We start from the raw sequence: 26429 nt of genomic DNA, 5'->3' as shown, positions 1-26429 counted from the left end.
CTGACTTTTTATCACGCAATTGCGACTTTATATCTCAGAATTCTGACTTTTTATCACGCAATTGCGACTTTATATCTCAGAATTCTGACTTTTTATCTCAGAATTCTGACTTTTTATCACGCAATTGCGACTTTATATCTCAGAATTCTGACTTTTTATCACGCAATTGCGACTTTATATCTCAGAATTCTGACTTTTTATCACGCAATTGCGACTTTACATCTCAGAATTCTGACTTTATATCACGCAATTGCGACTTTACATCTCAGAATTCTGACTTTTTATCACGCAATTGCGACTTTACATCTCAGAATTCTGACTTTTTATCACGCAATTGCGACTTTACATCTCAGAATTCTGACTTTTTATCTCGCAATTGCGACTTTATATGTCAGAATTCTGACTTTATAACTCGCAATTCTGAGATAAAAAGTCGCAATTAATCGTTTTTTTTTTTTTAGTGGCTTTTTTTTTTTTTTTTTTTGTGGCCGTTTTTTTTTTTTTTTTTAGTGGCGGAAACGGGCTTCCATAGATAACAGAACTCCTTGCAACCAACAGTTTAATTTCAGACGTCTTACAGAAAAGAGAAAAGAAGCAAGTATTTCAATTAAAAACTGTTGTGAAAACACTACATTCAGGTGTTCAGGCATATGCTCAAGGTGTTCAGGATTACCTGAAGACTACAGACAGGTGTGTTGAACTGAAGAAGCCCTCCAGAAGCAGGGTTTGATTGACACCCCTGTACATTACTCTTTAATTGTTTTCTAATGTAAGCTTTCTGGCTTTAGAAAATGCTGCAAATTATAATTTGTGTATAGTGTTTCCTGACACACACACACACACACACACACACACATACACACACACACACACACATATGTTCATTTTTGTGAATTGTGGGGTCATTCCATATGCGTAATGGTTTTCATACTGTACAAACTTAATTTTTATCTCCCCCTACACTACCCCTACCCCTAAACCTAACCATCACAGGAAACTGTGCACACTTTTACTTTCTCACAAAAACTCATTCTGTGTGATTTATAAGCCTTTTGAAAAGTGGGGACATGCTGTAATGTCCTCATAAGACACCCTCTCCTTTTAATATCTATGTCAGACCCATGTCATTATACACATTTGTGTCCTGATATGTCACAAAAATGCGCGCGCACACACACACATTTATTCTGCTATGTAGATTTGTTTTTATTCTGGAATAGCATGGCTAACAGAGCTCTGCTAACTAGTCGGCTAACATGATAGCAGCACTATTTAATGTGCACATTGTCATGTATAGAATTGTTTTTAGCCATAGTGCAGATGTATTAAATATAAGAAATGAATAAACAAAAGTATGATGGAAACAAACTGCATATTTGTGAAGGTATGATAATGTATGTAAAAATCAATGTATTATAGCTAAGTTTGATATTAAGGAAAACTATGTAATGTATAAGTTTGACTATATAAGGAAGATCACTTTGGTTTAACATGATTGTGATCATTCCAGTAGAGACAGTTTGGTTATATCCAAAAAAAAAAAAAAACATGTTTAGAAACAGCTATATTAATGTAATAATTTTATGTGTAAATTTGCTTCATGTTAAAACACATTCAATTGATGAATTACGTACACTCAGACAGCAAACAAAAAGTAAGAAGTGACTGAGAGTAAAGAGCTGCAATGATGATACCTGGCTTTTTTCCAGATTCATGTACACAGTGTTTAGACATCCCAGAAACTGACTGAATGATTTCCTTTCATTTGCCATGTCTGTCTGTCTTCCATGATAGAATCACAGATACAGCGATGACGAACCAACAACAGATCTCAATCAGACTTTATATCTCTCCTGGAAGGGGATTTTAGCTGGGACTGGAATGACACACAGCACAGTTCCTTCCCTGAGGACACTCCAGTAATCGCTGCAAACTGGGAATCACTCCTCCTGGCATCAAAAATCTCACCTTCCTCCTCCATCTGCCCATCAGGTCATAGTCACCCTCTGGTTTTGAAAGGTAATGTAAGGAAATCATTTATCAGTTGTTTATACTATTTTCCTGTTTAATGTGATTTTTCTTTACTCAATTTATGATTTGTGTTCTTCTGTCTCTTTTGGATTGTAATCACATGGGAGAGAAACATTAAGGGCAATTCCCTCAGAGGCCACTGGTTTGTTTCATGTCAGAGAGGAGAAGATTCAACCCAGTTGCCATCCATCTGTTTATTCAGTCACAAGTAAACACAAAACGCACACAACATCCAGTTACACTACAACAGGTTGTACATTGTCAATGCAAGGTGAGAAATTGTGAAATTTTATGAATTCCAATATTTATTAAGGTATAAATTGGGTATTAAAGCAATATTATTTAAATTTCAATTAGTTTTAAAGAACATTATTATTGTTGTAAGAATTGTTACTTGCATTGATAAGTTTAGATTAGCCTAAGATTGTTTTTCTGGTCTCTATAGAAGATGTTTTTCCCCTCAGGATCACCGAAGAGTTCAGTGCACACGGACATGACAGGTCAGTCTGAAGTGCCATTTAAGGTCAGAAAAACTCAAATAAATATAATTTCACAGAGAATAAATCCACGATTTAACATGATTTAAGAGTTTATGAATAAATGACATGTCATTTGCGCTGATGATCCTCTCAGATTCAGATCTCTTGAATGTGAAATATATACAATAAGAAAAATCTACATAAAAGTTTCTGGGGTGGATTTACAATCCCTCTTCTCATATTAATGAATTGGAATACATAGTTTTCCTAAAACCAGTGTATCTGTTCTGTTTTTTTCTTCTCTTTATTCTGTCACCTGATGCAGTTTGGTTTCTTGCCAATGTCGTTAATATTCAACAATATTATTGATCTGTACTGACTGTACTGACACTGTTGTATGAGAACTGAACTGACCTGGATGATGACATCACTGTTTTTTTTTTTTTGTTTTTTTTTGTTTTTTTGTTTGTTTGTTTTTTTTTTCAGAACTGCTTTATAGAGGAAATGAACTAATTTAACCCTTGTGCTGTGTTGAAAACCCTATCACATTAGTGGTGTTCCCAGTAAAAAATGACCGGCCTGTAGAAAAATTACTTATAAATCACTCGATACACTAGTTTATATTGGGATTCAATCTTTTTGTCAGCTTGTTTTCTATCAGTTAAAACAGGTTTCGTATTTATTTTTGAAACTGGTTGATCGTAGGCCTCATTGATCTGAGCCTCACTGATTTGAAGATGATTTAACTGATTTAAGTTCATCTCTGTGCAAAAGAAAGCCTGTAATACTCAAAAAACTTTGTTTGTGTACATGGACGTGTGTGTATATGCGTGGATGCACAAGTATGCATGTATCCACACATGCAGAGGTCCCAGGCCTTTATTTTTGCTCACCCACATGTACATATGTGAACATGAACACGATGAACATGCTCCTGAACACTAAGTGTTTCTCTGATTTTCGACTCCCCCATTCATTTTCAATGGGTGGTCATTTTTGACCAATAAGCTCAGATCAATGAGGCCTACAATCAATCAGTTTAAAAAATAAATACAAAACCTGTCCTAATTTAAAGAAAACAAGTTGACAAAAAGATTGAATACAATATTTGGTGATAAAACAGCATAAAAAGAGATTTATGAGCTATTTTTCTGTAGGCTGGTCATTTTTGACTGTGAACACCACAAGTGTGACTTTGTGCCAATTTGTACAAAATAAAAACTTAAAACTAACCGCATTAAAACAAATTTCATATTTAAACATTAAAGCACACTAGTGTGAAAAACAGTGCAATTTTTCAGTATCAGAAAATCTATGAGAAGTTGTTAGACTCTGGGTGAGTAAAGTCAGTAAATTTTAGTGCAATGCAATAACATTAACTTGCATTTTTGGGTACGGGAAAATCCTCTCCAGGTTGAAATGATCCAAACACAACATAAGGGTTAATAATTGATGATCTTTACAACGGAACCGAATCGACACCGAACTGACTTAAGCAGAACAGCCATACATGCATAATTTTACTGTTATCGCTGCTTTTAAACAGTCTGTACTGTATAAAGTGCTATATAGAGGTCACTTATATTTCACAGGCAGTTCCTGTATTTGGCAGGCATATCTGAAAGGTGACTAAGGGTCATGTCAGGAATGAAGCAACAGTTTTTATCCCAGTTTCCACAGAAAAAATATGTTCTCTTTACAACCAAATAAACCAAGAGTCAAAGTTTGTAGAAAGAGAATTATCAGTTTGAACTTTATTCTTGCGATAGATAGCTGTATGAGACGTGTAAAGATAACTGTCTAAGGTCATGAAGATCAACAATATATCCATTCACACATATGCATATTTAGCATGTGTGATTCATTATAGGATTTATTCACCATTGGTCATATATTTGTTACAAGTGTGTGGCTGCAGCAGAATCAGACTTCAACAAAAAACGGGGATTTATTAAACAAGGAACAGAACAGCAAACACATAGTAAACAATAGAATGGACACGGAGTGCAGGGAAGTGAGTCCAATATAAAGGGAGTGCTAATGACAAAGTCCAGGTGCAAGTGATCCGTGGAGAGTGATGAAGTGAGTGCAGGTGTGGAACAGGGAGGATCATGGGAGATGGAGTCCAGGGGAGACATGAACTGTAACAATATTAAACTGTGACAGTGAATAATGAATATGTAATTTTAAATATTATAAATATTTGCTAAAAAATAATTCCAAATACTCAGAAGCAACTGAATAGACATAGACACCTTTAATTAAAGACACCTTTAATAAAAAAGTATATATATTTAAAAAATTACCACATTTTCCTTCTGATATTCAAAAAGGATAATCTCAAATCGTTTTACACTATAGTTTCAGCGATTTTCTCGAATGCTTATTGCTTTCATTGCAGGAAGAATCTCGAGCGCTGATTGTTTACAGTCCGTTGCAGAAGTGACCTAGAGGAAAAGGTGGGTACTTTGCGCGCTCAAATGTGAGACGGTCAGAACCAAAGAGAAAGTAAAACCTCAAACGAAGTGAAATACAAGGTGCAGACAGACTACACACAATTCTGTTCAACCAGAGACGTAAGTAGAGCATCCATAATTCACTTTTAACAAATTCTCAATTCTCACAAAATTATCTCGCAAATGCGTTTGCGTTCTCCCGAGAACTCTGCGTTCGTTTGCAAAGAGCACAAACAGCGAACATTTGTGCGAGAGAACTCAAATGCATTGACAAATAATTTCAACCATGTGCCCTTAGGGTTTCCATATACTTACTTAATTTTACCATCTCGGGCGGCACCCTTTCAAAAAAAAAAAAAGTAAAAAAAAAAAAAAAAAAAAAGTACACCTTTGTACCTACTTTTGTAGCCTAATAGAACCTTTTAAAGGGTACCGCCCTAGTGTGAGCTTTTGTACCTTTTTTTCTAAAAGTGAATGTTGTTAGGAGAATATAAGATGACATTGTTTGTTCTGAACGCGTTAAAATGTCCTGTAGCGCATTGGAAGTATTGCAAGCAACAATTAGCCTAGTCTGTAAATTATGTCACACGCATTGTCCTGTCTCGATATTTTAAATATTCGTCCTCTGTAATAGGCGAATCAAAAGACTTGTATTGCAATAATCGAGCAATAGTTTTGCTTTGATCATGTAGGTTCGCAGGTTAACGCAGTTTTTTTTTTTTTTTTTTTTTTTTTTTTCATTTCAAAGCAAAATAATAATATGGAAAAGCTGAGTCACGTCTCAAGTTCTCGCAGCTGTGTTCAGCTATTGTCTGATTGTTAAAACAATTATGTCATTTGCGGAAATAAAATGAGACTGCGCAAGTTTCGACTGGGTTTGAATAAAGTAAGACAGAATGAAATAATATACAAGCATGCAACGAGTAGGCCTACTTTTTTTTTTAAATAAAATTGAAATGTAATAATTTTCACTTGAGTTAAGCACAATTCCTCTAAAATAATTACAGTAATAAAATAAAATTATTCTAAACTATTTTACTCCTCTGCTTTTTCCAATTATTATTATATTTTCATGTAAATATAAACAAATATTATAATTGATTAAATGGTTATAGCTATTTTTAAAGTAGCATAGTATATGCCTATAAACATTACAAATGGATATAATTAATAAATACACTGAGTAACAAAAATGTATTAATTTTTCCATGATAGCTTATTCTGATTAATCAATCGCAATTAATCAGTATTTGCTGATAAAAACAATTGAAGGTGCTCTAAGTTTTAACTGTACTAAAGCATATGTTTGCAGATATGTATTAAACATTCTGAGTTCACATACTTGTTTCTCTGAAAACCATACAGCCACTTTGAACTTTGGGCTTGTTCCTGTTGAGTGTCTTCAAACTGGCAACCCACATTAGTGTCGAGTCTGAGGAGGAGGGGGCGGAGCAAACAATGTTTTGAATTTGGACTGCAGTACCCATTTCAACCCTAGCTCTCATTCTTACATAAAGCACCTTTAAAATCCAACAAATAAACTATTAAAGGGTTAGTTCACCCAAAAATTGACCTCAAGTTGTCAAGAATGTGGATAACCAAACAGTTGTGGGACACCATTGACTTCCATCATATTTTTTATTTTTATTTTCTTTTTAGTCAATGGTGTCCCACAACTGTTTGGTTATCCACATTCTTCAAAATATCTTATTATGTGTTTAGCAGAAGAAAGAAATTTGTACAGGTTTGGAACAACTTGAGGGTGAGGAAATGATGACAGAATTTTCATTTTTGGGTGAATTATCCCTGAATTATCACTATCACTGGAAAAAAATCACACAAAATGGCTTTGGAAGTCAGTGTTGCATGTTTTAATTCTGTATCAGTTATCACAAGGCCTTCAGTCCACTGATATATATTTTGAGTGTTTGTCAATCTTTCAGAAGTGTGTTTTGTTTTAATAGACAGCCATATTTTGAAATTGGCTGATATTAATTGTATATGATATTAATATACTTAGGCTAATATTGATCCAGCCAACATCACGTCATATTTGTTTTCATAGTCCCACATTAAAATGGTGTTGAATTAGTGGAGTAATTTTCCCTGTAGCTCATTCTGATTGGTTAAACTGACTTCTGTGAAGCAGTGCATTCAGAGGATACTCTGACCTCTAATGTACAGTAAATGACACACTCTTGATTTTATGCATGCAAATTACTTTGAACCCAGAACAAATATGAAAAAAGATTTGTCTATTTTACAATAACATTGCGATCCATGCAGATTTTATAACTTTGTATTCTTTGTACTGATCCTCCTGAAACATCTTTTCACTAGTAATTTACAAGCCAGAGTTCACCTAACCTCCATTTATATCCTTGAATTCCTGCTTTTCTGAATGAAAGATCTGTTGGGCTGTAACTGCATCACAAACAATTATGATTTAGTTTATTATGTGAACTATTAAAGAGAACAATTGGTGTACATTGATCCCAGATTTGTCCTTTTAACTTTTGTCCTTTTTCTCCTAGTGACAAAAAATGGCCGCCACTAAAAGAGTGATAGTCGAGGCACTTGATGAGCTTGTGGATAAAGAGCTCGATCAATTCATCTGGCAACTCTGTAATCCTATGACAGAAGACATCAAGCCTATTCCTCGAGCGAGGCTTCAGACTACTGTTCGTCATGAAGTCGTGGATCGCATGGTTCAGCAGTACAGTGCTAATGCTGGGAATATTGCAGTGAAAGTGCTGCAAAACATGAAACAAAATGACCTTGCAATTGATCTTGAGCGGAAACTTAAGGAAGGTAAAAAAAATAACTACTAGTTTAAGATTTAGTCTTAGTGTAGCACTCTAGTAGTCATCATTTGGAAACATAAAGAGAAATATACATGAAATGGTAGTTATGTTAATATTTTTGTATATAAAAATGTGTTTATTCTAAATAATACAAATAATCATGTGAATATTGTTCAATATTTAACAGAAAATTATGTTGAAAATAAGGGTGTGCGATTCTTCTTCATAACATTGTCATATATATATAAAGCAGTAAAATCTGCAGTACTAAAATATACTATAGGGCTCAACAGGGCTAAAGGAACACCCCAAGAAAAATGTGCTTTTCACTTCACCCATAGTGTATGATTGCAGGGAAAAAAAATAAAAAATAAAAATAAATAAATGTTTAAATAAAAACAACCTGTGTTATATTTTAACACACCTGTGTGTCTAGTTAAGGACAACACATTTTGTGTTACTTTTAACTCAACCAGTGTGTTATTTTTTCTTAATACAGGCATAAAATATTTAACACACTAATGTGTGAGAGAGAGAAACAACACTGTGTCCAACACAACATGTGTTAACTATCATCCAATCACATTGCTGCTATGTCACTCCACAAAATTTGTGCCTCTTTCTTCATTGGTCCAGGTATCGTTCATTCATTTGTTTTTGGTTTCACATAGGAAAACGAAAAAAACGAGAAAACAACCGAGTGAGCACATACTGCATTATATTGTATAATAATGACGATGTAATAGGCCTGTTAGCCTACCGCTATACTTTCACTAAAGGCATGTTGCATATTACTTGTTCTAGGAACCTCAAAGCATATTTAAATTTTTGTGTAATTTGTGCTACTCCATACATCATACATCTATGATGTTTGTAGCGTAAGTAGGCCTTAAATAACAAATAGACATTATAAAAATATATTATTCATAACAATAAAAAAAAAATAAGAATAAAAAAATAAGAATTTAATTTTATAAAAACATCTAAAACTTTAAAAATTAATCTAAAATTAATTTTACAAGCTAAAAATTTCAGTGTTGGGAAAACTCTTATTTTGAAAAACAATGACCAATCAGATTTAGCACCACCCACAGGACCCAATCGGAATATCAAGTGTTTTTTCTGATTTCTGTGCAAGAACGGGAAAACCAAAAATCAAGTCATAATTTCGTTTTTTCGTTTTTCTAAAAAACGAAAAAACAAAAAAAGGATTTGTTTTCTCATTTATTTGTTTTTCTAAAAAAACGAAAAAACTGAAAAAGGAGTTGTTTTTTCTAATTTATTTGTTTTTCTAAAAAAATGAAAAAACGGAAAAAGGAGTTGTTTTCTCGTTTTTTTCATTTTCCTATGTGAAACCAAAAACAAATGAACGAACGATACCTGGACCTTCATTGGTCTTTCTTCAAGTGATGTCACGTGTTTTTAGACCAAAACATTTTTTGTCACATACAGCAAACATCTCCTCACTATCTGCTAGCTGCCTGTCCCCTGAACACACTGTAAAAAAACGCGGTCTCTGTAGTCGCCACAAGCTTCGAGAACGGCAATAAAAACAAACTGGTGCAGCCTGGACCACAAAACATAATAAACATGCTCCAGCCAATAACCAACAAGAATGATTTTAAATGCGCGTTCATGACTGTTTCAGGAAGCGGGGAGGGGAGGAGGAGGAGGAGGAGAGAGGGTCTAGCTAGCCTCTGTTTTGTTTGACAACACTTCGAACGTCAACAGAAAGTTACTCCACCCAGGATCGCTTGGAGCACCTTTAACACATGGGTGTGTTAAGATATAACACAGGTTGTGTTAAAAACAACACACCTGTGTGTCTACACTCTAAAAAATGCTGGGTTAAGAACAACCCAAGTTGGGTTAAATATGGACAAACCCAGTGATTGAGTTGTTTTAACTCAGCGGTAGGGGTAAATGTTTGCCCAATGTGCTGTGTAGTTTTATTTAACTCAACTATTGTTTAAAAATGACTACATGGCTGGCTTAAAATGAACCCAAAATAAGGTTGGAAATTAAAAATCAGACACATAATTACTAGAGGCAACAATAATAATCAAAAGGTGAACATTCATTAAAAAGCAATTTAATACATGTTTATTATTTAATTATTATTAATTAAACATATTAATAAATGTTATTTTCCAACCTATTTTGGGTTCATTTTAAGTGATCAATAAAGTAATTTTTAAACATCAGTTGAGTTAAATAAAACTACCCAGCAGGTTGGGTTAAAGATTCAACCCAACAGCTGGGTTTGTCCATTTTTAACCCAACTTGGGTTGTTTTTAACCCAGCATTTTTTAGAGTGTAGGTAAGGACAACACATGTTGTGTTACTTTTTTTTAACTCAACCAGTGTGTTATTCTTCTTAACACAGGCAGTGTTAAAATATTGAACACACTAATGTATCATAAATCACACAATTTGTGTCATAGATGTGGTATTTTTGATCAGTTCAAATGAATGCAATACACACTCTTAGAAAGGATGAATTAAAACTGACTCAAAATGTGTTAAATTCTTACACATCAGTGTGTGAGTTTAAGGGACGACGCTTGTGTTAATTCTGACACATTCATTGAGTCAATGATTTTAACACAGTAAATGTTTTAGGAAGGTGAAGAATCAAAGGAGAAAATCACAATTTTAAGTTACCATCATGGAGATGAGTGTTTGCTTTAGTTGAGCTCTTGATCCTTGACATTTTAACATTAGATTTTGTTTGGGCTGCTGTAACTGAGTTGTAACAGCTAGTCAAGCAAAGAGAAAAGATAATCAGGTGGTGTTGGTTATGTTTTCACATAATCATTATTTGATCTGAATCACTGAACTCATTTAGAGCCCAATCTCTGACTTAGATTTACATTACTGATTACAGCAGCACTGTGTTATAACTCAGTTACATCAGCCCAAACAAAATCTAACATTAAAAAGTCAAGGGTCAAGAGCTCAACTAAAGCAAACACCGATCTCCATGATGGTGACTTAAATTGTGAATTTCTCCTTTGATTCTGCTTGTTAACAGCAGATCACCTTCCTGACACAATGAATGTGTCAAAATGAACACAAGTCATCCACCAATGAAGAAAGAGGCACAAACTTGCTTAACGGCTTGTGGAGTGACGTAGCAGCAATGTGATTGGATGATAGTTTAACACATGTTGTGTTGGACACAGTGTTGTTTCTCTCTCTCTCTACACATGATCAATTGACACAAAAAATGTGTTATAATAGCCATAACAAAAACAGTATTTGCTGATAAAAACAATTGAAGGTGCTCTAAGTTTTAACTGTACTAAAGCATATGTTTGCAGATATGTATTAAACATTCTGAGTTCACATACTTGTTTCTCTGAAAACCATACAGCCACTTTGAACTTTGGGCTTGTTCCTGTTGAGTGTCTTCAAACTGGCAACCCACATTAGTGTCGAGTCTGAGGAGGAGGGGGCGGAGCAAACAATGTTTTGAATTTGGACTGCAGTACCCATTTCAACCCTAGCTCTCATTCTTACATAAAGCACCTTTAAAATCCAACAAATAAACTATTAAAGGGTTAGTTCACCCAAAAATTGACCTCAAGTTGTCAAGAATGTGGATAACCAAACAGTTGTGGGACACCATTGACTTCCATCATATTTTTTATTTTTATTTTCTTTTTAGTCAATGGTGTCCCACAACTGTTTGGTTATCCACATTCTTCAATTTTATTAATTAACACATCCTTTTTGGTGAGGTGGGTCTTTTACCCCACAGACACACAATATTTTAAATATGATGGATTCATTATAAATATGGCGATTATCTCTGAGTTGGACACCCAACTTAATATATGATATTTCCCATCTCAATCTAACCATGTCCTGTCAACAAATTTTACCCCAGATACCATACTTTTACATATTTAACAAACCTAAAAAAATGAAAATTAGCCCAAGCTTTACTCACCCTCAAGCCATCCTAGGAGTAAATGATTCTCTTCTTTCTGATTAACACAATCGGAGAAATATTAATAAATATCCTTGACGCATCCGAGCTTTATAATGGTAGTGAACATGGGTCACGAGTATGAGCTGAAGAAAGTGTCTCCATCCACATCCATCCATCATAAACATACTCCATATTTAACAAGTGAATCCCTTCTGCATTCAAGTTATGAAGAAAGTGTAAATTGGCGTCACGTCAGTTAATTTTTTTCCGTAAGTTAAATAGGGAAGGTGTAGGACATAGCGTAAGCTTTTTGAACTGTGAGAGTTTTTCCTTTTTTTTGTATGTTGAATACAGAAGGCATAAAGCTTGGGCTAATTTTTTATCTGAAAGTGAACTAATGCTTTAACAAGACCTTTGTCTCAAAGGTCTCATTTCTCATTTGCTACATAAATCTACAACATTTTAAAAAACATCAAATATTAGATCAAAAAGAACTGTTTATGACCTGAACACAAGGACACTGGAGACTCTTATGCTGTAGACTTTAATTTGTAAATGAATGTAGTTGCAGTCAAAACTATAGATGTATAGAATGTTCTTTGTTCTACATATATTTAGATGTGTGTTTTCCTGTCTTTCCAGTTCAGCAGCCTGAGCAGGTGGACGGGAGAAATGCTCCAGTCTTTGTGTGTCAGCAGCAGCCCATCCAGTCCGATTGGAAGAGACCAGACAGGATTATTCTCTGCACCCAAGAGTTTAAGAACAAAATTCTTAGAGACAATAGAGATGATGCAAGTATTTTTCAATTAACTTTTGTATAAAACAGTACATTCAGGGACTGCCAGTCCTTCTTTTGTTGGGCCGTCGTCCTGCAGAGTTTAACTCCATCCAAGTGTTCAGGATGAGCTGAAGGATTCAGACAGGTATATTGGAGCTGAACGCTGATGGACTGTGGCCCTCCAGAAGCAGGGTTTGATGCCCCAGAGATACATTTATCTTGTTTTTAATGCAAAATGAGTTAATATCCATCGTTTAATTTAGTGCCGGAACATGTGTTTTATTATATTATGGACAATTATGTTTTCTTTTATATTATTATGAATTTTATTATTGGTTAATCATCTATCATATTATTTATTTATAATCACTTAATAGTTTGAGTTCAGGTGACTCCATTAGAAACAGCTTCAGCACCAACAGCTTGTGCTTTAATTCTGCATAATACTGATGTTTTCTCATAGGTTTATTTACCAAAGAACAAGTCTCAGAGGAAAGGTTTAGCCCTGCTGATCACCAACATACACAACAGGCCCGGAGCAGAGAGAGACGAGGAGAACATGGAGTGGCTGCTGACAGCTTTGGGTTACAATGTTGAGAAACACAGAAATCTCTCTGGAAAAGTGCGTAAGACGAAAGTCCAGCCTGATGAAAGCAACCTTGTCTATATAGAGCTAGTAGACCTCTAGTGTGGATATAGAAAAGAAATGTAAACAAATATTTTGGTTTAGTTATGGTGTTTTCTAGTCTTTATCTATTTAATAATGTGCATTTTATTCACAGGAAATAAAAGCGGCAGTCGTGAACTTCGCTGCACTTCCTGACCATAAAGACTCGGACAGCACCTTCGTGGTTATAATGTCTCACGGGAACATAATCAAAAATAAAGATGCCATTTTAGGTGCAGGTGTCAGTTATACTGGCCCCGATGATTACTTCTTTGTTGACGACATCTTCACCCATCTGAACTCAGTGAATTGTCCTGCTCTGATTGACAAACCAAAGGTTATTCTGATCCAAGCCTGCAGAGGAGGTACGACATGACTGATAAAATTTTACTCCTCTAAGCATATTTCTGTTTCTCTTTGTACTCTGTATTTATCTTTTTCCTGAATTTATTGTAATATTGTAAACCGTGTCTCTATCCAGAAAACTCAGGAGCTGTGGAAATACAATCAGACGCCGCGGTGCACATTGAGAAAGACTTTGTCAGTTTCAAGTCCACCCTCCCTGGTAAATGCTCATTTCGTGCTGAAATGAGATTGACTTGTAGCTCACACTTCTGTTCATTTTCTTTGTATTCAAAGAACTGTTAAAAAAGCAACTGTTTCCTCTATTTATCAAAGTTACTTTAATGTGGATTCACAGTGCCAATGGTGAACTTCAGTCAACCAATGTTTTTTCTCCACAGATATCGTTGCGTACAGGAATCGTGTCAATGGAAGTTATTTCATCTGTTACATACTGGAGGTGTTCTGCGATTGGGCTCATAGTGATGAAATTAAGGAGTTGTTCAGGAAGGTAAATGTTGAAAACCCCATTTAAGCTGGTTTGCTTTATTTCTGCCAAAAGCCTAAACAATCTCTTCCAGCTGTTTCTCACCCTCGATGTACTACTCAGCTAAAATTAATACAGGGGCTTGCTTGTCACATTCAAATATGATCTTTCTTTCTATAGGTCACCTCATGTATGGAGAAAGACACACGACTATCAGTCCCTGGTAAACTAATGCCGTGTGTTGACAGGATGACCCTTCCAAAGAAACTCTACCTGTTTCCTGGACTCTGAGGATGTGCGGTTTAAAATCATTTAAGGCAAGACACCACAGGTTAAAAGTAAGAACGCAAATAAAGCCTTATATAAATTGGCATTATCATTTCGAGACTAGAAATCTGAACATTGGATGAAGAAACTTTTTTGAGATTTGTATTGTAACTGAAATCTACAATAAATTGAGTAATAAAGTGTAATAAATGCTTCAATATGGATTTTGAATATTTTGTTTCCACTAAAAGACATATTATAGAAGCAAAATAGTCAAAAAACTGAAGACTGACCAGAGAACGACAAAACTGGTTACTGGTTGTGTCTTGCTTTAAATCAAGTTAATCTAGTATACATTCACTCTAAGATGAAATGTGTAGGGAAGTGACATATTATGAGTAGCACTCTAGTTTATATTTCATAAAGAATACAAATATAAAAATGTGTTGGAAGAATTCAGTTGTTTTACACATATTATGTGTAGTTTTAAAATGAACACAACCTGTGTATTTGTTCACAGCATCAACACAATCTGTGCAGCCAAGAACACCTGTAATGTGTGAATATTACACATTTACACAACTTTGTGTTCATTTCAGAGGTGAAGACCAGACCTCCAAAACCAAGACCATTCAAGACCAGAGGTGTGGACGAGACCAGACCTTCCAAGACCAAAACCAGACCATTCAATTAAGATAATTCATTAATCGTGTGACTATTGAACATTAATGATGAACACCTGCTGTTGAAATCATAATGTTTAATGTTTATTTGACCTGAATCACTGAACTCATTTAGAGCCCAATCTCTGAGTTAGATTTACATTATTGATTACAGCAGCACTGTGATTCTACAGCAGAAGTTCAGCTTTTTTAATATAATCCAATGGATTTCTCAAAAGTTGTTCCCCATGATGGTGACGTAAAATTTTCTTCTTCTGATTTTCTTTGGTGATTCTGTTTGAATTTAAGAATTTAGTCAATTTGAGTAGGGTTTTTTTTTAACAAATGCTTTTTGACACAGTCTGAATGTCAGTGTTTGTCACAGTGAATGTGTAAAAATTAAGTGTTGTCCTAAAACACAAGCACTGATGTGTAAGTGATGTTTTTTGACTGGATTTGATAAAGAGATCATTGATCATTTGATCTTCATGTTCAGAAGTAGCACAGGTGTTTTATTTTGTTGTTGTTTTCCTCTTTCCTTCAATGATTCTGCCTGTTAACAACAGGTGTTCATCACTACTGCTTGATTAATGACTTAATTATCTCATTAACTTCCCTCTTGAATGCTCTTGGTCTCGGTCTTGGAGGGTTTGGTCTTGACTACACCTCTGGTTAATCTTCCTGACACATTCACTGTGTTAAAATCATTGACTCGATGAATGTGTCAGAATTAACACAACAAACATTGTCCCTAAACTCACACATTGATGTGTAAGAATTGAACACAGTTTGAGTCCGTTTTAACACATCCTTTCTAAGAGTGTGTGTATATGTATATATATATATATATATATATATATATATATATACAGCCAGTATAATGCAATTATCACTTATATACATTCATTGTACTTTTTAAATCTCATTTAATGACATTTTCGCATATATTTAGCTAATGTCATATTACTATATTAACAATGTAACTGCTAAGGAGTTTTCTCCATCCAAAATAGTGTCAATGCAATGTCTTGTATTTTGTGTGTCAAAATATCTTGTATTTGGTGATGGTCCTCAGATCTGTCAAGGCTGATGCTTGTATAAAATTTTATCCCCACTTGTATAAGCATCCTCTTTGGCAAAACAAAGCTGTTTGCGTTTCCCAGTAAACCATGGTTTATCATTAGAGAATGATAAGAATGTCCTGGTAGGAATGCACTTATCCTCGCAGAAACTGATGTATGATGTTACAGTATCTGTGAGCTCGTCCAGATCAGTGGCAGTGTTGGGGGTAACGCATTACAAGTAATGACAGGGCTGTAATCAGATTACTTTTTTCAAGTAACTAGTAAAATAACGCAATACTTTTTTTAAAATTTACAACAAAATATGAGAGTTACTTTTTTCAAATAAGTGTTTTGACATTTAGTCACTGACACCTCCCCATGCTGAGAGAAATCGTAAGTGCAGAGGTGCTGTTTAATCATGATGGACTAAATTTGAGCATGCATTTACTCATCTCACTTGCACAAAAACAGATTCAGTATTCTTCAAAATTAATAAAAACAGTGAAATGCAAACTCAATTTTTTTTTTAAACCTGCAATAATTAAATATGTTAAATTACACAAATATACTTTATGTATTTAACCTCACATTATTAACCCCTTAACTGTTACAGTCCCCCTGGCGGGACGCCTCCCAGCCAGCACACCCATGTAGGCCCCGCATGGATTAGCCCAGATCTCTGTCTCTATCTCTTAGGTCCACACTCTTCAGTGTGAACACTACATGCTGTTAAATGTAACACTGAATCGGTGTTGGAGTTAATGAGATAATTAGGTGATAACGAGCAGAATCACAGAAGGACAGAGAAACAACAAGAACTACGACTTCAGCAACAGCTGAAATCAACTGAAGATAAAAGACATTAAATCTCTGAAGATCTGATCAAACAACTCCACAAACAGCATTACCAGCTTCACTTATTACTAACCAGACTGACTTTATTTCTGACAAACATCTACAAAAGTTGTTACTGAGAATTACCAGAGGTTTAGATGTTGATGTTTTGTTGAAAATAACAGTTTGGTTTGATGTCACCGTTATCGAGGTCAGTGTTTGCTTTAGTTGTGCAGTTTTACTCTTGACTTTTTAAGTGTTAGCTTTTCTGTGGTTGTTGTAACTGTTATGGCATTAAAGGGAATAGACAATGTGATCAGCTACTGTCAGCTGTTTGATGATAAGAGTATAATCATCATGTAGTGACAACTTACTGATCTAATGACTAGAGTTTTATATGTGCAAAATCTTAAGTTTGTGTTGGATCTTTTCCAGAAATACAACAATAAAACAGTTTTAAACAGAAAATCAGAGTGAGTTTTAAAACACATTGTACACTAAGCAATTTGGCCCCCAGAATGCATTGCAGCATTAAGCATGTCACCATTGTTGAGATTCATAGTATGTTTGTGAGTAAATCACACTCTAGTTTAAAGTCCTTAGTGATTGTTTTAGAAACTTTTCTGTTTGAAACTATACTGGATCTTTAATAGAATCCCAATAAAACAAAGTTAGTAAGATATTGCTCATATTAAACTCAGTCATAAGATCAGTGAATTAAGCCAAAGAAATAAACCTGAACTGGACCTTATCTGAGCCACAAAATCTGTGTATATTGAATATACAGTCTCAGCCTTAATAAGCCTGTTAACAAGCAGAATCACTGAAGAAAGAAGAGAACAGAAAAAGAGACGAGCAGAAACACAAGAACTACAACTTTCTTCAGCCACAGCCTTAGATGAAATCAACTGAAGATAAAAGACATTCAATCTCTGAAGATCTGATTAAACAACTCCACAAACAGCATTACCAGCTTCACTTATTTACAGATTGACTTTATTTATGTTAGACATGCACAAAAGTTGTTATTGAGAATTAACAGGGGTTTAACTCTGTGTTTCATTTGAAGTCACCATAACGGTGATCACTGTTTCCATTAGTTTGGCTCTTCACTCTTATTATACATTTGTCTTTTCTGGCTGCTGTGACAGTATGCTTGTTAAACACATTTGAAGTAACAAAGAAAGCTAAACTAAAATAACATGAAGTGATGGTGGTCATGAAATGGCCTGATGTCATTTGAATCTAACAATTTTGTTGTCACTGAGGATGTCACTAAAAGAAGGTTTTGACAGCATTAACTCGCTTCTGGTACAAATTTGTCCCCAAAATAGGCAGAGAGGTGTCTGACCACAGCAGTGCTTTTGAACCTGTGATGCTCTGCGCCACTAGAGAGAGTAAGATTCTTTTTTGAGACAAACATATAATTAGCCACATTTGATAAAAATATAATCAATCTCAAGCTAACAGAACAATGAATAGAACAAAGTGGAATTACTGGAGAAACTCTGTAATGAAAGAGGTAGGAATACTCTAGTGAAGAAGGTTTGGGTTATTATTAAAATGATGAGTAGAGATACCATGAGTATCCAATGTTAAGTATAAGAGAAAGTTGCAGAGAGAGGTCATTTCTACACTCACAAACATCAGCATTCAGCATATGAAACACAACAATGGTGACATGATTCATGCCAGCATACAAAACACATTCATGGCTCCCAACATGCATTGCGACATGAATAAATTATGCTGCTGAATTATTTTTTAGTTGTCACCATTGTTGAGGTTTGTATGATTAGTGCTGATGTCTAAGTGTGTCTCAACATCTAGTTTTGGACAATCTTATACAAATCACTTAAGTGTTACAAATTATTATTTTTTTTCCACATCATTTGAGTTTATTACTTCACAAATAACATTTCAATTTCAAAAGAAGTTGTTCGTCAGTTATTAAAAACAGACATGTTGAGCTGCTTCATCAATGCAAAAAATGTTTTCTAAAATAAGCAACTGCTGATAAAGCAACCCAACAAAATTTAAGGATCAAGAGCTCAACTAAACCAAACACTGATCTCCATGATGGCGACCTTAAACTAAACATTTTAAATATGACATCAACATCTAAACCTCTGTTAATTCTCGATAAGACCTTCTGTAGATGTGTGACAGAAATAAAGTCAGTCTGGTTAGTAATAAGTGAAGCTGGTAATGCTGTTTGTGGAGTTGTTGAATCAGATCTTCAGAGATTTAATGTCTTTTATCTTCAGTTCATCTAAGGCTGTGGCTGAAGAAAGTTGTGGTTTGTGTTCTTATTTCTCTTTCTTTCAGTGTTTGTTCACAGCAGGTGTTTGTATGTTTCAGGAATGTCACACTAACCCTAAAAACTGGGCACTTGAACATTTCCATAAAAACTGAACGTTTGGAAAATGTACTGAGAACAGAAATGTGTTAGCTGGGTTAGCCGTTCATTAATAAGACACATCTATGAAGCAGACTAAAAGAAACATTTATTAGATAAGAGATAATAAATCATTGCCCCACCATTTGTTATTGATGCAATACAGTTTCATCAGTCTCAGAGAATAACAAACTGAAAAGCACCCCCCCCCTCAAAAAAAAAACAAAACACATGTTTTCCCAGAAATCCCACAAGAAAGATATAACTGAACTCCGATGTAGTAAGACTGATTCATTAAACAGTTTAATTTCTAAAAATGTGTTACTCCACAAAATGTCTCACAAGAACCGTCACCTGATCTCTACTCTACACACACACACATTAACCACATTGAATCAATATCACTTTTGCAGCCACAATTAATGTTAAAAAAAATTTGAAAGTTCAACAAAAAAAATCAATGGTAATGGCATTGAATCAATCTTACATGTGATGTTGATTCATCATGCTTGCACTCTCAGAAAATGAAACACAACTACAACTGACTTAAAATCACACAGCCTGAAATCAACTGAAGATAAAAGAAGACAATAAATCTCAAGATCTCAGCAGAAGCTCTTTTTGAGAATTAACAGGTTTAGATGTTGATGTTTTATTGAAAATGTTTGGTCGCCATTATGGTGGTCAGTGTTTCCTTTAGTTGGGCAGTTTGACTCTTGACTTTTTGTGTGAGTTTGTGACAGTGTTTATCAAAACACATCATTAGTGGCAAAGAAACCAACACCAACAACAACAACAACGATGATCAGCTGATATAGTTTATCATCATAAAGCAAAGTCATTTACTAATTGTTCTCCTGATCAAAAGTGTGTATTTGCTTTTAATAGGTTACTTTCATCAACAATACTTTCTTGCTACAGATCAGACATTCTGAATCGTTAAATTTAAAGAGCAAAAAATCTTTAGACACACACACACACACATCAAGAATCAGAATCACATATCATCAATGAATCTCAACAATGGTGACATGCTTCATGCAGCAATGCATGAGTTGCATGGAGGCAGTCTCATGAGTTGTATACTACGGTGGCTCCCAGCATGCATGAAGCCTGTCACCATTGTTGAGATTCATATGCTGATTCTTGATGTCTGTGTGTGTCAAAAAAAATGTTTCCCCATAATGCATTTAAAAAAAAAATCAGAATATGATCTGTGGCAAGAAAGTATTATTGGTGAACATAATATTTGAATAACAAATAAGTACTTTTGGTCAGGAACAAGATTAATAAACTCTTCTTTATGATGCTGAAAACTATATCAGTGGATCATTTTGTTTCTGGTTTTATTTTCAACAAATGGTTTTGGTAAACACTGTTACAAAGACCACAAACTCACACAAAAAGCCAAGAGTCAAACTGCCCAACTAAAGGAACCAGTGACCATCATAATGGTGACCAAACATTTTCAATAAATCATCAACATCTAAACCTGTTAATTCTCAAAAAGAGCTTCTGCTGAGATCTTGAGAGATTTAATGTCTTCTTTTATCTTCAGTTGATTTCAGGCTGTGTGGCTTTAAGTCAATTGTAGCTGTGTTTCATTTTCTGAGAGTGCAAACATGATGTTGAACCAACACCAATGTCATTTCCATTGATTTTTTTGTTGAAATTTCAACATTTTTTCAACATTAATTCCAGGTGCAAAAGTGATATTGATTCAATGCTGTTAATGTTGACACATTAACATTGATTTAACATTATTTCGATCATTGTTTGCTATCTGGGCAGTCACCAAACAAACCTGTCATAGTATAAGCCTTCACCATCCTCTACTGTTAATCACTAAACAAGTGCCTATTTACCCAACATCTAACACCACATTGTGTGAATAACAACAACAACTAGCTAGGAGCTGCTCAAAAAGTAACATAAACCAGCTTTTATGCCCAGATATCCTACTGTATTTATGAAGAACTAAAATATCCCGTCAGGCTGCACTTGTTTACCTGAGGTCAAGTGCAGATCAAAATCTCCTTCCAATTTAGGTTAATAGCTGTGTTACTTTAAATTGATTTAGACAGCAACATCTGCCACAATTTTTATTCACAAAATAATCTCAAATGGACACATGGCTTCAGTAGCTATTCCTCATGTGCTATCACTTGGATAAATGCATCTGCTTAATTCCCAATTTTGTGTAAATATTAATATCGGCAGAGAAAAGCCTCCAAAAAAAAAAAAAAAAGTGAGATACATTGCATGATAGTGACAGTAAATCAGTGATTAGAGTATTAGAGTATTTTTGTTTTAAAATTCTAATTAAACATTACATTTATGCTTAAAATAAGCCATATTTGCATCTTGTTTTTATCTAGCACTTGTAAAACATGTATATTTGTACAGGACAATTTTGATGCTTACCTTGTAATATAATCCTGAAAGAAAGAACAAACAGGGGTTATTATATATGGCACCAAAACCAACTCATTTATGAATTAAAAAAAAAAAAAAAAATCACAATCTGAAAGTGTCTGTTTTCTAAACACTCTCTCTCTCTCTCTCCCTCCCTCCCTCCCTCCCTCGAGTGCATGCTGGAAGTGAGTGGACGGAGTGTGACGAGTGTGTTGGAGTGAGCTCTACATCTTTTTATCTTTGTGGTTTTGTTGTTTAAGTACATAAAATGTACTTTGTGGGTGCTTGTGAGGAGCGTCGTCGGTCAGTGTGCACTGATCGCTATGGCGGCGTCTCAGCATGCGAGTTTGGAAAGTTTAACAAGGCGGCATGGCGTTAAGGTCGTGCCCGCGAAACCTTGTTCTGTGGAAGATTGTGTCATCGCTGTTGCTGCTATTGTTGGTCATGATTGCATTCTTTCTGTATCTAGAATGAATAGCGCAATAGTGATGTTTTTGAATAGCGTTGACAAAGTGAATGAAGTCGTAGAGACCGGTATTGTTGTGAATGATTCTCTTACTCCGGTCATGCCCCTTGTGCAACCAGCAAAAAGAGTAATCTTGTCAAATGTCCCGCCATTTATTAAAGACGAAGTGATTGAACGGGAGTTGACGAGACACGGAAAACTTGTGTCAAAAATTAGGAAAATCTCACTTGATTGTAAATCGCCACAGTTGAAACATGTTGTATCTTTTAGGAAGCATGTGCATATGATCTTAAACAATCAAAATGAAGAGCTAAATCTGGCCATGAAATTTAGGATTGATGATTTTAATTATGTTATTTTTGCTACCTCAGAATCCATGTGTTTTGGTTGTGGGCAGGAGGGTCACGTGATTCGCGTGTGCCCTGAGAAGAGTGCAGATCAGAATCGCAATGCAGGAGAAGCGGTTAGCTTGACAGACAATGCACAAATGAGTGATAAAGTGGTTAACGATGTAAATGGCGATCGTGGGAGTAATAAAAATGAGAGTGTGGCTGTAAATGAAAAGGTGCATGTCGAAATTTATATAAAGAACAAAGGCAGTACACATGGGCTCAAACAAGAGAGAACTTTATTCCGATGGCTAGATTTGATAGGTTTTATTGTTTTAAATACCATTTCAATATTATCAAGAAATGTGAAATCTTGCCTTGTGGTTTTTCTGATCACAGTTTAGTGATCTGTAGTGCTTTCATTACTAATATAAAGTCTAAGAGTGCTTACTGGCATTTTAACACTTCCTTGTTACAAGACATTTTTTTTAAAAGATGTTTTTAGTTTTTTTGGAAACAGTTTAGTGCTAGGAAAAAGGAATTTAGTTCCCTACAGCAATGGTGGGATCATGGAAAAAAAGAGATACAGCAACTGTGCCGTCAGTACACTCTTAACGTATCTAAGGACATTTCCCAATCAATGAAAACTCTAGAGATTGAAATAGTGGAACTTCAGAATTTGGTAGAGTCCACATATTGAGCTCCTCAAAGTTAAAAGAAAGACCCTAGATAACCTGTTAGGCATCAGAGCACAGGGAGCTTTGATCCATTCACCATGCCCGTAGGCAGGGGGGGTTCGGGTGGTTCCCCCCTCTCACTGCCAAAGGTCCAGATTTAAGTCGTTGTTTTTTGTTTTTTTTGTTTTTTTTTTGTCATCATATTTTTTAATCAATGCTTGTGACAAATATTCTGGGTTGCTGTTTCAAATTAATATGATAGCCTACATTTGTAGCTGGATGTGTGTGTGTGTGTGTGCGCGCTGCGCGTGCAGTTCAGAGACTTCTCGCAATACACTTTTCAAAGCAATGGTAAATGATGGGGGGGAGGGGTTATATATATATATATATATATATATATATATATATATATATATGTACAGTGTTTCATTTTTTTTTTTTTTATTAAAAGGATTTCTATATTTTATCCACTCATTAGTCTACAATATAATAGCCATATAAACGTAGCGTAATTATAATAATAAAATATAGTGGGATATTCAGTGACATTGGCTGTGCAATATCGACTTTTGTGATTGGCCAATACCGGCAGACTGGAGCCAATGGAAATGCAAAGAGGCATTGACAGAGAGTCAAGAAATGATGATGAGAAGAATTATTATTAATATTTCAGTAAAGTTCATTAAATCTATTCTGTTGTTACTGTGGTCTTTAAACTTATGAACTGTGTATGGACTGACAAAGGTGGTACATGAGGAAGCAATTTGACAACAATACAGTAAATATATTTTAAGTGCAAAAAGCGTGCTCGTTAAGATACCAGCAGACAAGCTAATCCAGCACAAATTAGTGCATAAAAGGTCACCAAAATGAAGTATTTGAACCTCGTAATTAAATACAAAAGGAGGAGAAAAACTGCAAAAAGGTCCACTTTTTGAAAAAAAGAACCCCCCCTTTCAATAGGCTGGCTACGGACCTGTTCACGTTTTCAGAGTGTGGTAGAAATGGATGGTCCAACTAAATTCTTCTTTGGTTTGGAAAAGAAGAATGGTCAAAGCAGATTTATACATTCTTTATACTCATTGGATGGTATAGAAATGGTAGAGCCTAAAGAAATTAGAAAAAGAGCTGTTCTATTTTATTCTGAGCTTTATAAGAGTGAACATATGGAGGCAGATGAGCTGGCCATCTTTTTCTATATGGGTTTGCCTAAAGTATTAGATAAGACCAACTCCTGGCTTGAGAGGCCGCTTTCAGCATCTGAGCTGCATGTTGCTTTGCGGAGCATGAATTGCGGTAAGGCCCCTGGAATTGATGGTCTGCCAGTTGAGTTTTATAAAACGTTTTGGTCAGTGCTGGGGAGTGACTTGCTATCTGTGCTCAATGATAGTCTGGCCGGAGGGTTGCTACCTTTGAGCTGCAGGAGGGCAGTCATTACCCTGTTACCCAAGAAAGGTGATTTAAAGGAAATAAAGAACTGGTGCCCTATATATTTTAAGCTCAGATGTGCACATATCTTCACAGCACTCACCTAAATTGTAGCACAGAGCAGCAATTTTGACACATAGGATGTCTTTTTTATCAATGCTGGGATCCTGCTGTTTTTCTTTCAGAACATTGATCATGCATCCTGCTAAATATGCCATCCTTCAACACACAGACCAGAGATCATTTTAAACAAAGTGCATCATTTGCATCATTGAACAGGATTATAATTTTTAGCTCAAGATGTTAGCATATATTTTTTGTTGTTATTGATGAACACAGTGAAAAATGTTCATTAATAATACGAAACACTGCATTCTTGAGTGTTATCCTTGTTTATCCATGCCTTGGATTACCCTTTTTGCCTGTGTTTTCTGCCTTGTTGCTTGTTTGGATTGTGTGCCTAAGCGTTTGACCCTTTTTCCTGTTATATGGATTATAATTCTGGACTGTCCCAATAAAGCTGCATTTTGATGTTCACCCAGTGTCTCTGAGCAGTCCGCAACAGAAGACTTCACCACAAATGGATCCAGCAGTAAGACTCATCTGACTTTGTCAAGGTAACCGATCACTCAAGGACCACATATTTCCTGGACCTTGCATATCTTACAGACCTCCCAGATTTTGATTTTTATTGTTACAGACTCAGTGATTACTATCAAGCTTGGCCCACCACAATTTCCAGCACTTCCATGTCTGATTATCTCAAGTCCAGTGCTCACAGCACTTCCTAGTCCGGTGCTCTCAAATCCAGAGTCTTCAGCCTCCATGGCAACCATGCCAGAGTCTTCAGCCATCATGGCCGCCACGCCAGTCTCTCTAGCCTTCATGAATGCTGCACCTGAAGCTACTAAGACTGGCCCAAGTTCTGTGAGACTGATGTCTAATGTGGCAGACCCACCGCTGATGTCATGGCTAGCATCCGGTGGTCCCAATATCGTCCCTGAGTCCAGCACATCTGAGTCCAGGGGTCCCATCATCGATGGCCATGCTATGTGTTTGGGCTGCGTACAGTATCTCACAGAAGTGAGTACACCCCTCACATTTTTGTAAATATTTTATTATATCTTTTCATGCGACAACACTGAAGAAATTACACTTTGCTACAATGCAAAGTCCAAATTGGGCCCAATTAGCCATTTTCTCTACCCAGTGTCATGTGACTCCTTAGTGTTACAAGGTCTCAGGTGTGAATGGGGAGCAGGTGTGTTTGGTGTTACCGCTCTCATACTGGTCACTGGAAGTTCAACATGGCACCTCATGGCAAGGAACTCTCTGAGGATCTGAAAAAAGAATTGTTGATCTACATAAAGATGACATAGGCTATAAGAAGATTGCCAAGACATTGAAACTGAGCTGCAGCGCGGTGGCCAAGACCATACAGCGGATTTAACAGGACAGGTTCCACCCAGAACATGCCTCGCCATGGTCGACCAAAGAAGTTGAGTGCACGTGCTCAGCGTCATATCCAGAGGTTGTGTTTGGGAAATAGATGTATGAGTGCTGCCAGCAGTGCTGCAGAGGCAGAGGCTGGTGGGGGGTCAGCCTGTCAATGCTCAGAGCACACTGCCTCAAACTGGTTTGCATGGCTGTCATCCCAGAAGGAAACCTCTTCTAAAGATGATGCACAAGAAAGCCCACAAACAGTTTGCTGAAGCCAAGCAGACTAAGGACATGGATTACTGGAACCATGTCCTGTGTTACAGGGAGGAGCCAAGGTGGAGTCAGATGGACAGAGAGACCAAGCAACGCTAAATGGACCAGGTGGAGGAGGAAGTAGGAGCCTGATAGACCTGATAGACCTGATAGAGAGGCACAGCCAAAGGCCTGGAAGTCCGTGTTGATGGTCCC

At 35.8% G+C, this 26429-nt stretch overlaps 1 protein-coding gene across 5 annotated transcripts; it reads left to right on the top strand.

The window, feature by feature from the left end:
• Positions 1–1798: 1798 nt before the first annotated feature.
• LOC125271031 (caspase b-like) lies at positions 1799–25658 on the top strand. Of its 5 annotated transcripts, XR_007185500.1 has the most exons (12): positions 1799–2302; positions 2477–2531; positions 4912–5086; positions 7501–7777; positions 12350–12498; positions 12949–13107; positions 13268–13517; positions 13634–13717; positions 13896–14005; positions 14162–14319; positions 25064–25138; positions 25222–25658. XR_007185500.1 is itself a non-coding variant. In XM_048194969.1 (11 exons), the coding sequence occupies exons 4-10, from the start codon at positions 7510–7512 to the stop codon at positions 14270–14272; spliced, it is 1131 nt and encodes a 376-aa protein (XP_048050926.1). In that variant the 5' UTR covers positions 1799–2302; positions 2477–2531; positions 4912–5086; positions 7501–7509; the 3' UTR covers positions 14273–14319; positions 14848–16805. The 5 variants fall into 5 exon arrangements, 4 of the variants coding, with proteins under 4 accessions (XP_048050926.1, XP_048050922.1, XP_048050923.1 ...); XM_048194969.1 differs by lacking the exons at positions 25064–25138; positions 25222–25658 and adding an exon at positions 14848–16805; XM_048194965.1 differs by lacking the exons at positions 25064–25138; positions 25222–25658 and having other exon boundaries at positions 1800–2302; positions 14162–14466.
• The last annotated feature ends 771 nt before the right edge of the window (positions 25659–26429 follow it).

The sequence above is a fragment of the Megalobrama amblycephala genome, linkage group LG7, assembly GCF_018812025.1.
Source record: "Megalobrama amblycephala isolate DHTTF-2021 linkage group LG7, ASM1881202v1, whole genome shotgun sequence".
Taxonomy (NCBI): Eukaryota; Metazoa; Chordata; class Actinopteri; order Cypriniformes; family Xenocyprididae; genus Megalobrama; species Megalobrama amblycephala.
This window is presented reverse-complemented; position numbering and strand designations above follow the sequence as displayed.

Coding starts and splice junctions, on each gene's coding strand:
- LOC125271031 (XM_048194969.1), top strand. CDS start 7,510: ATGGCCGCCACTAAAAGAGTGATAGTCGAGGCACTTGATGAGCTTGTG. Junction 13,108..13,267: donor ACAGAAATCTCTCTGGAAAA/GTGCGTAAGACG, acceptor TTTTATTCACAG/GAAATAAAAGCGGCAGTCGT. Junction 14,006..14,161: donor TTAAGGAGTTGTTCAGGAAG/GTAAATGTTGAA, acceptor TTCTTTCTATAG/GTCACCTCATGTATGGAGAA.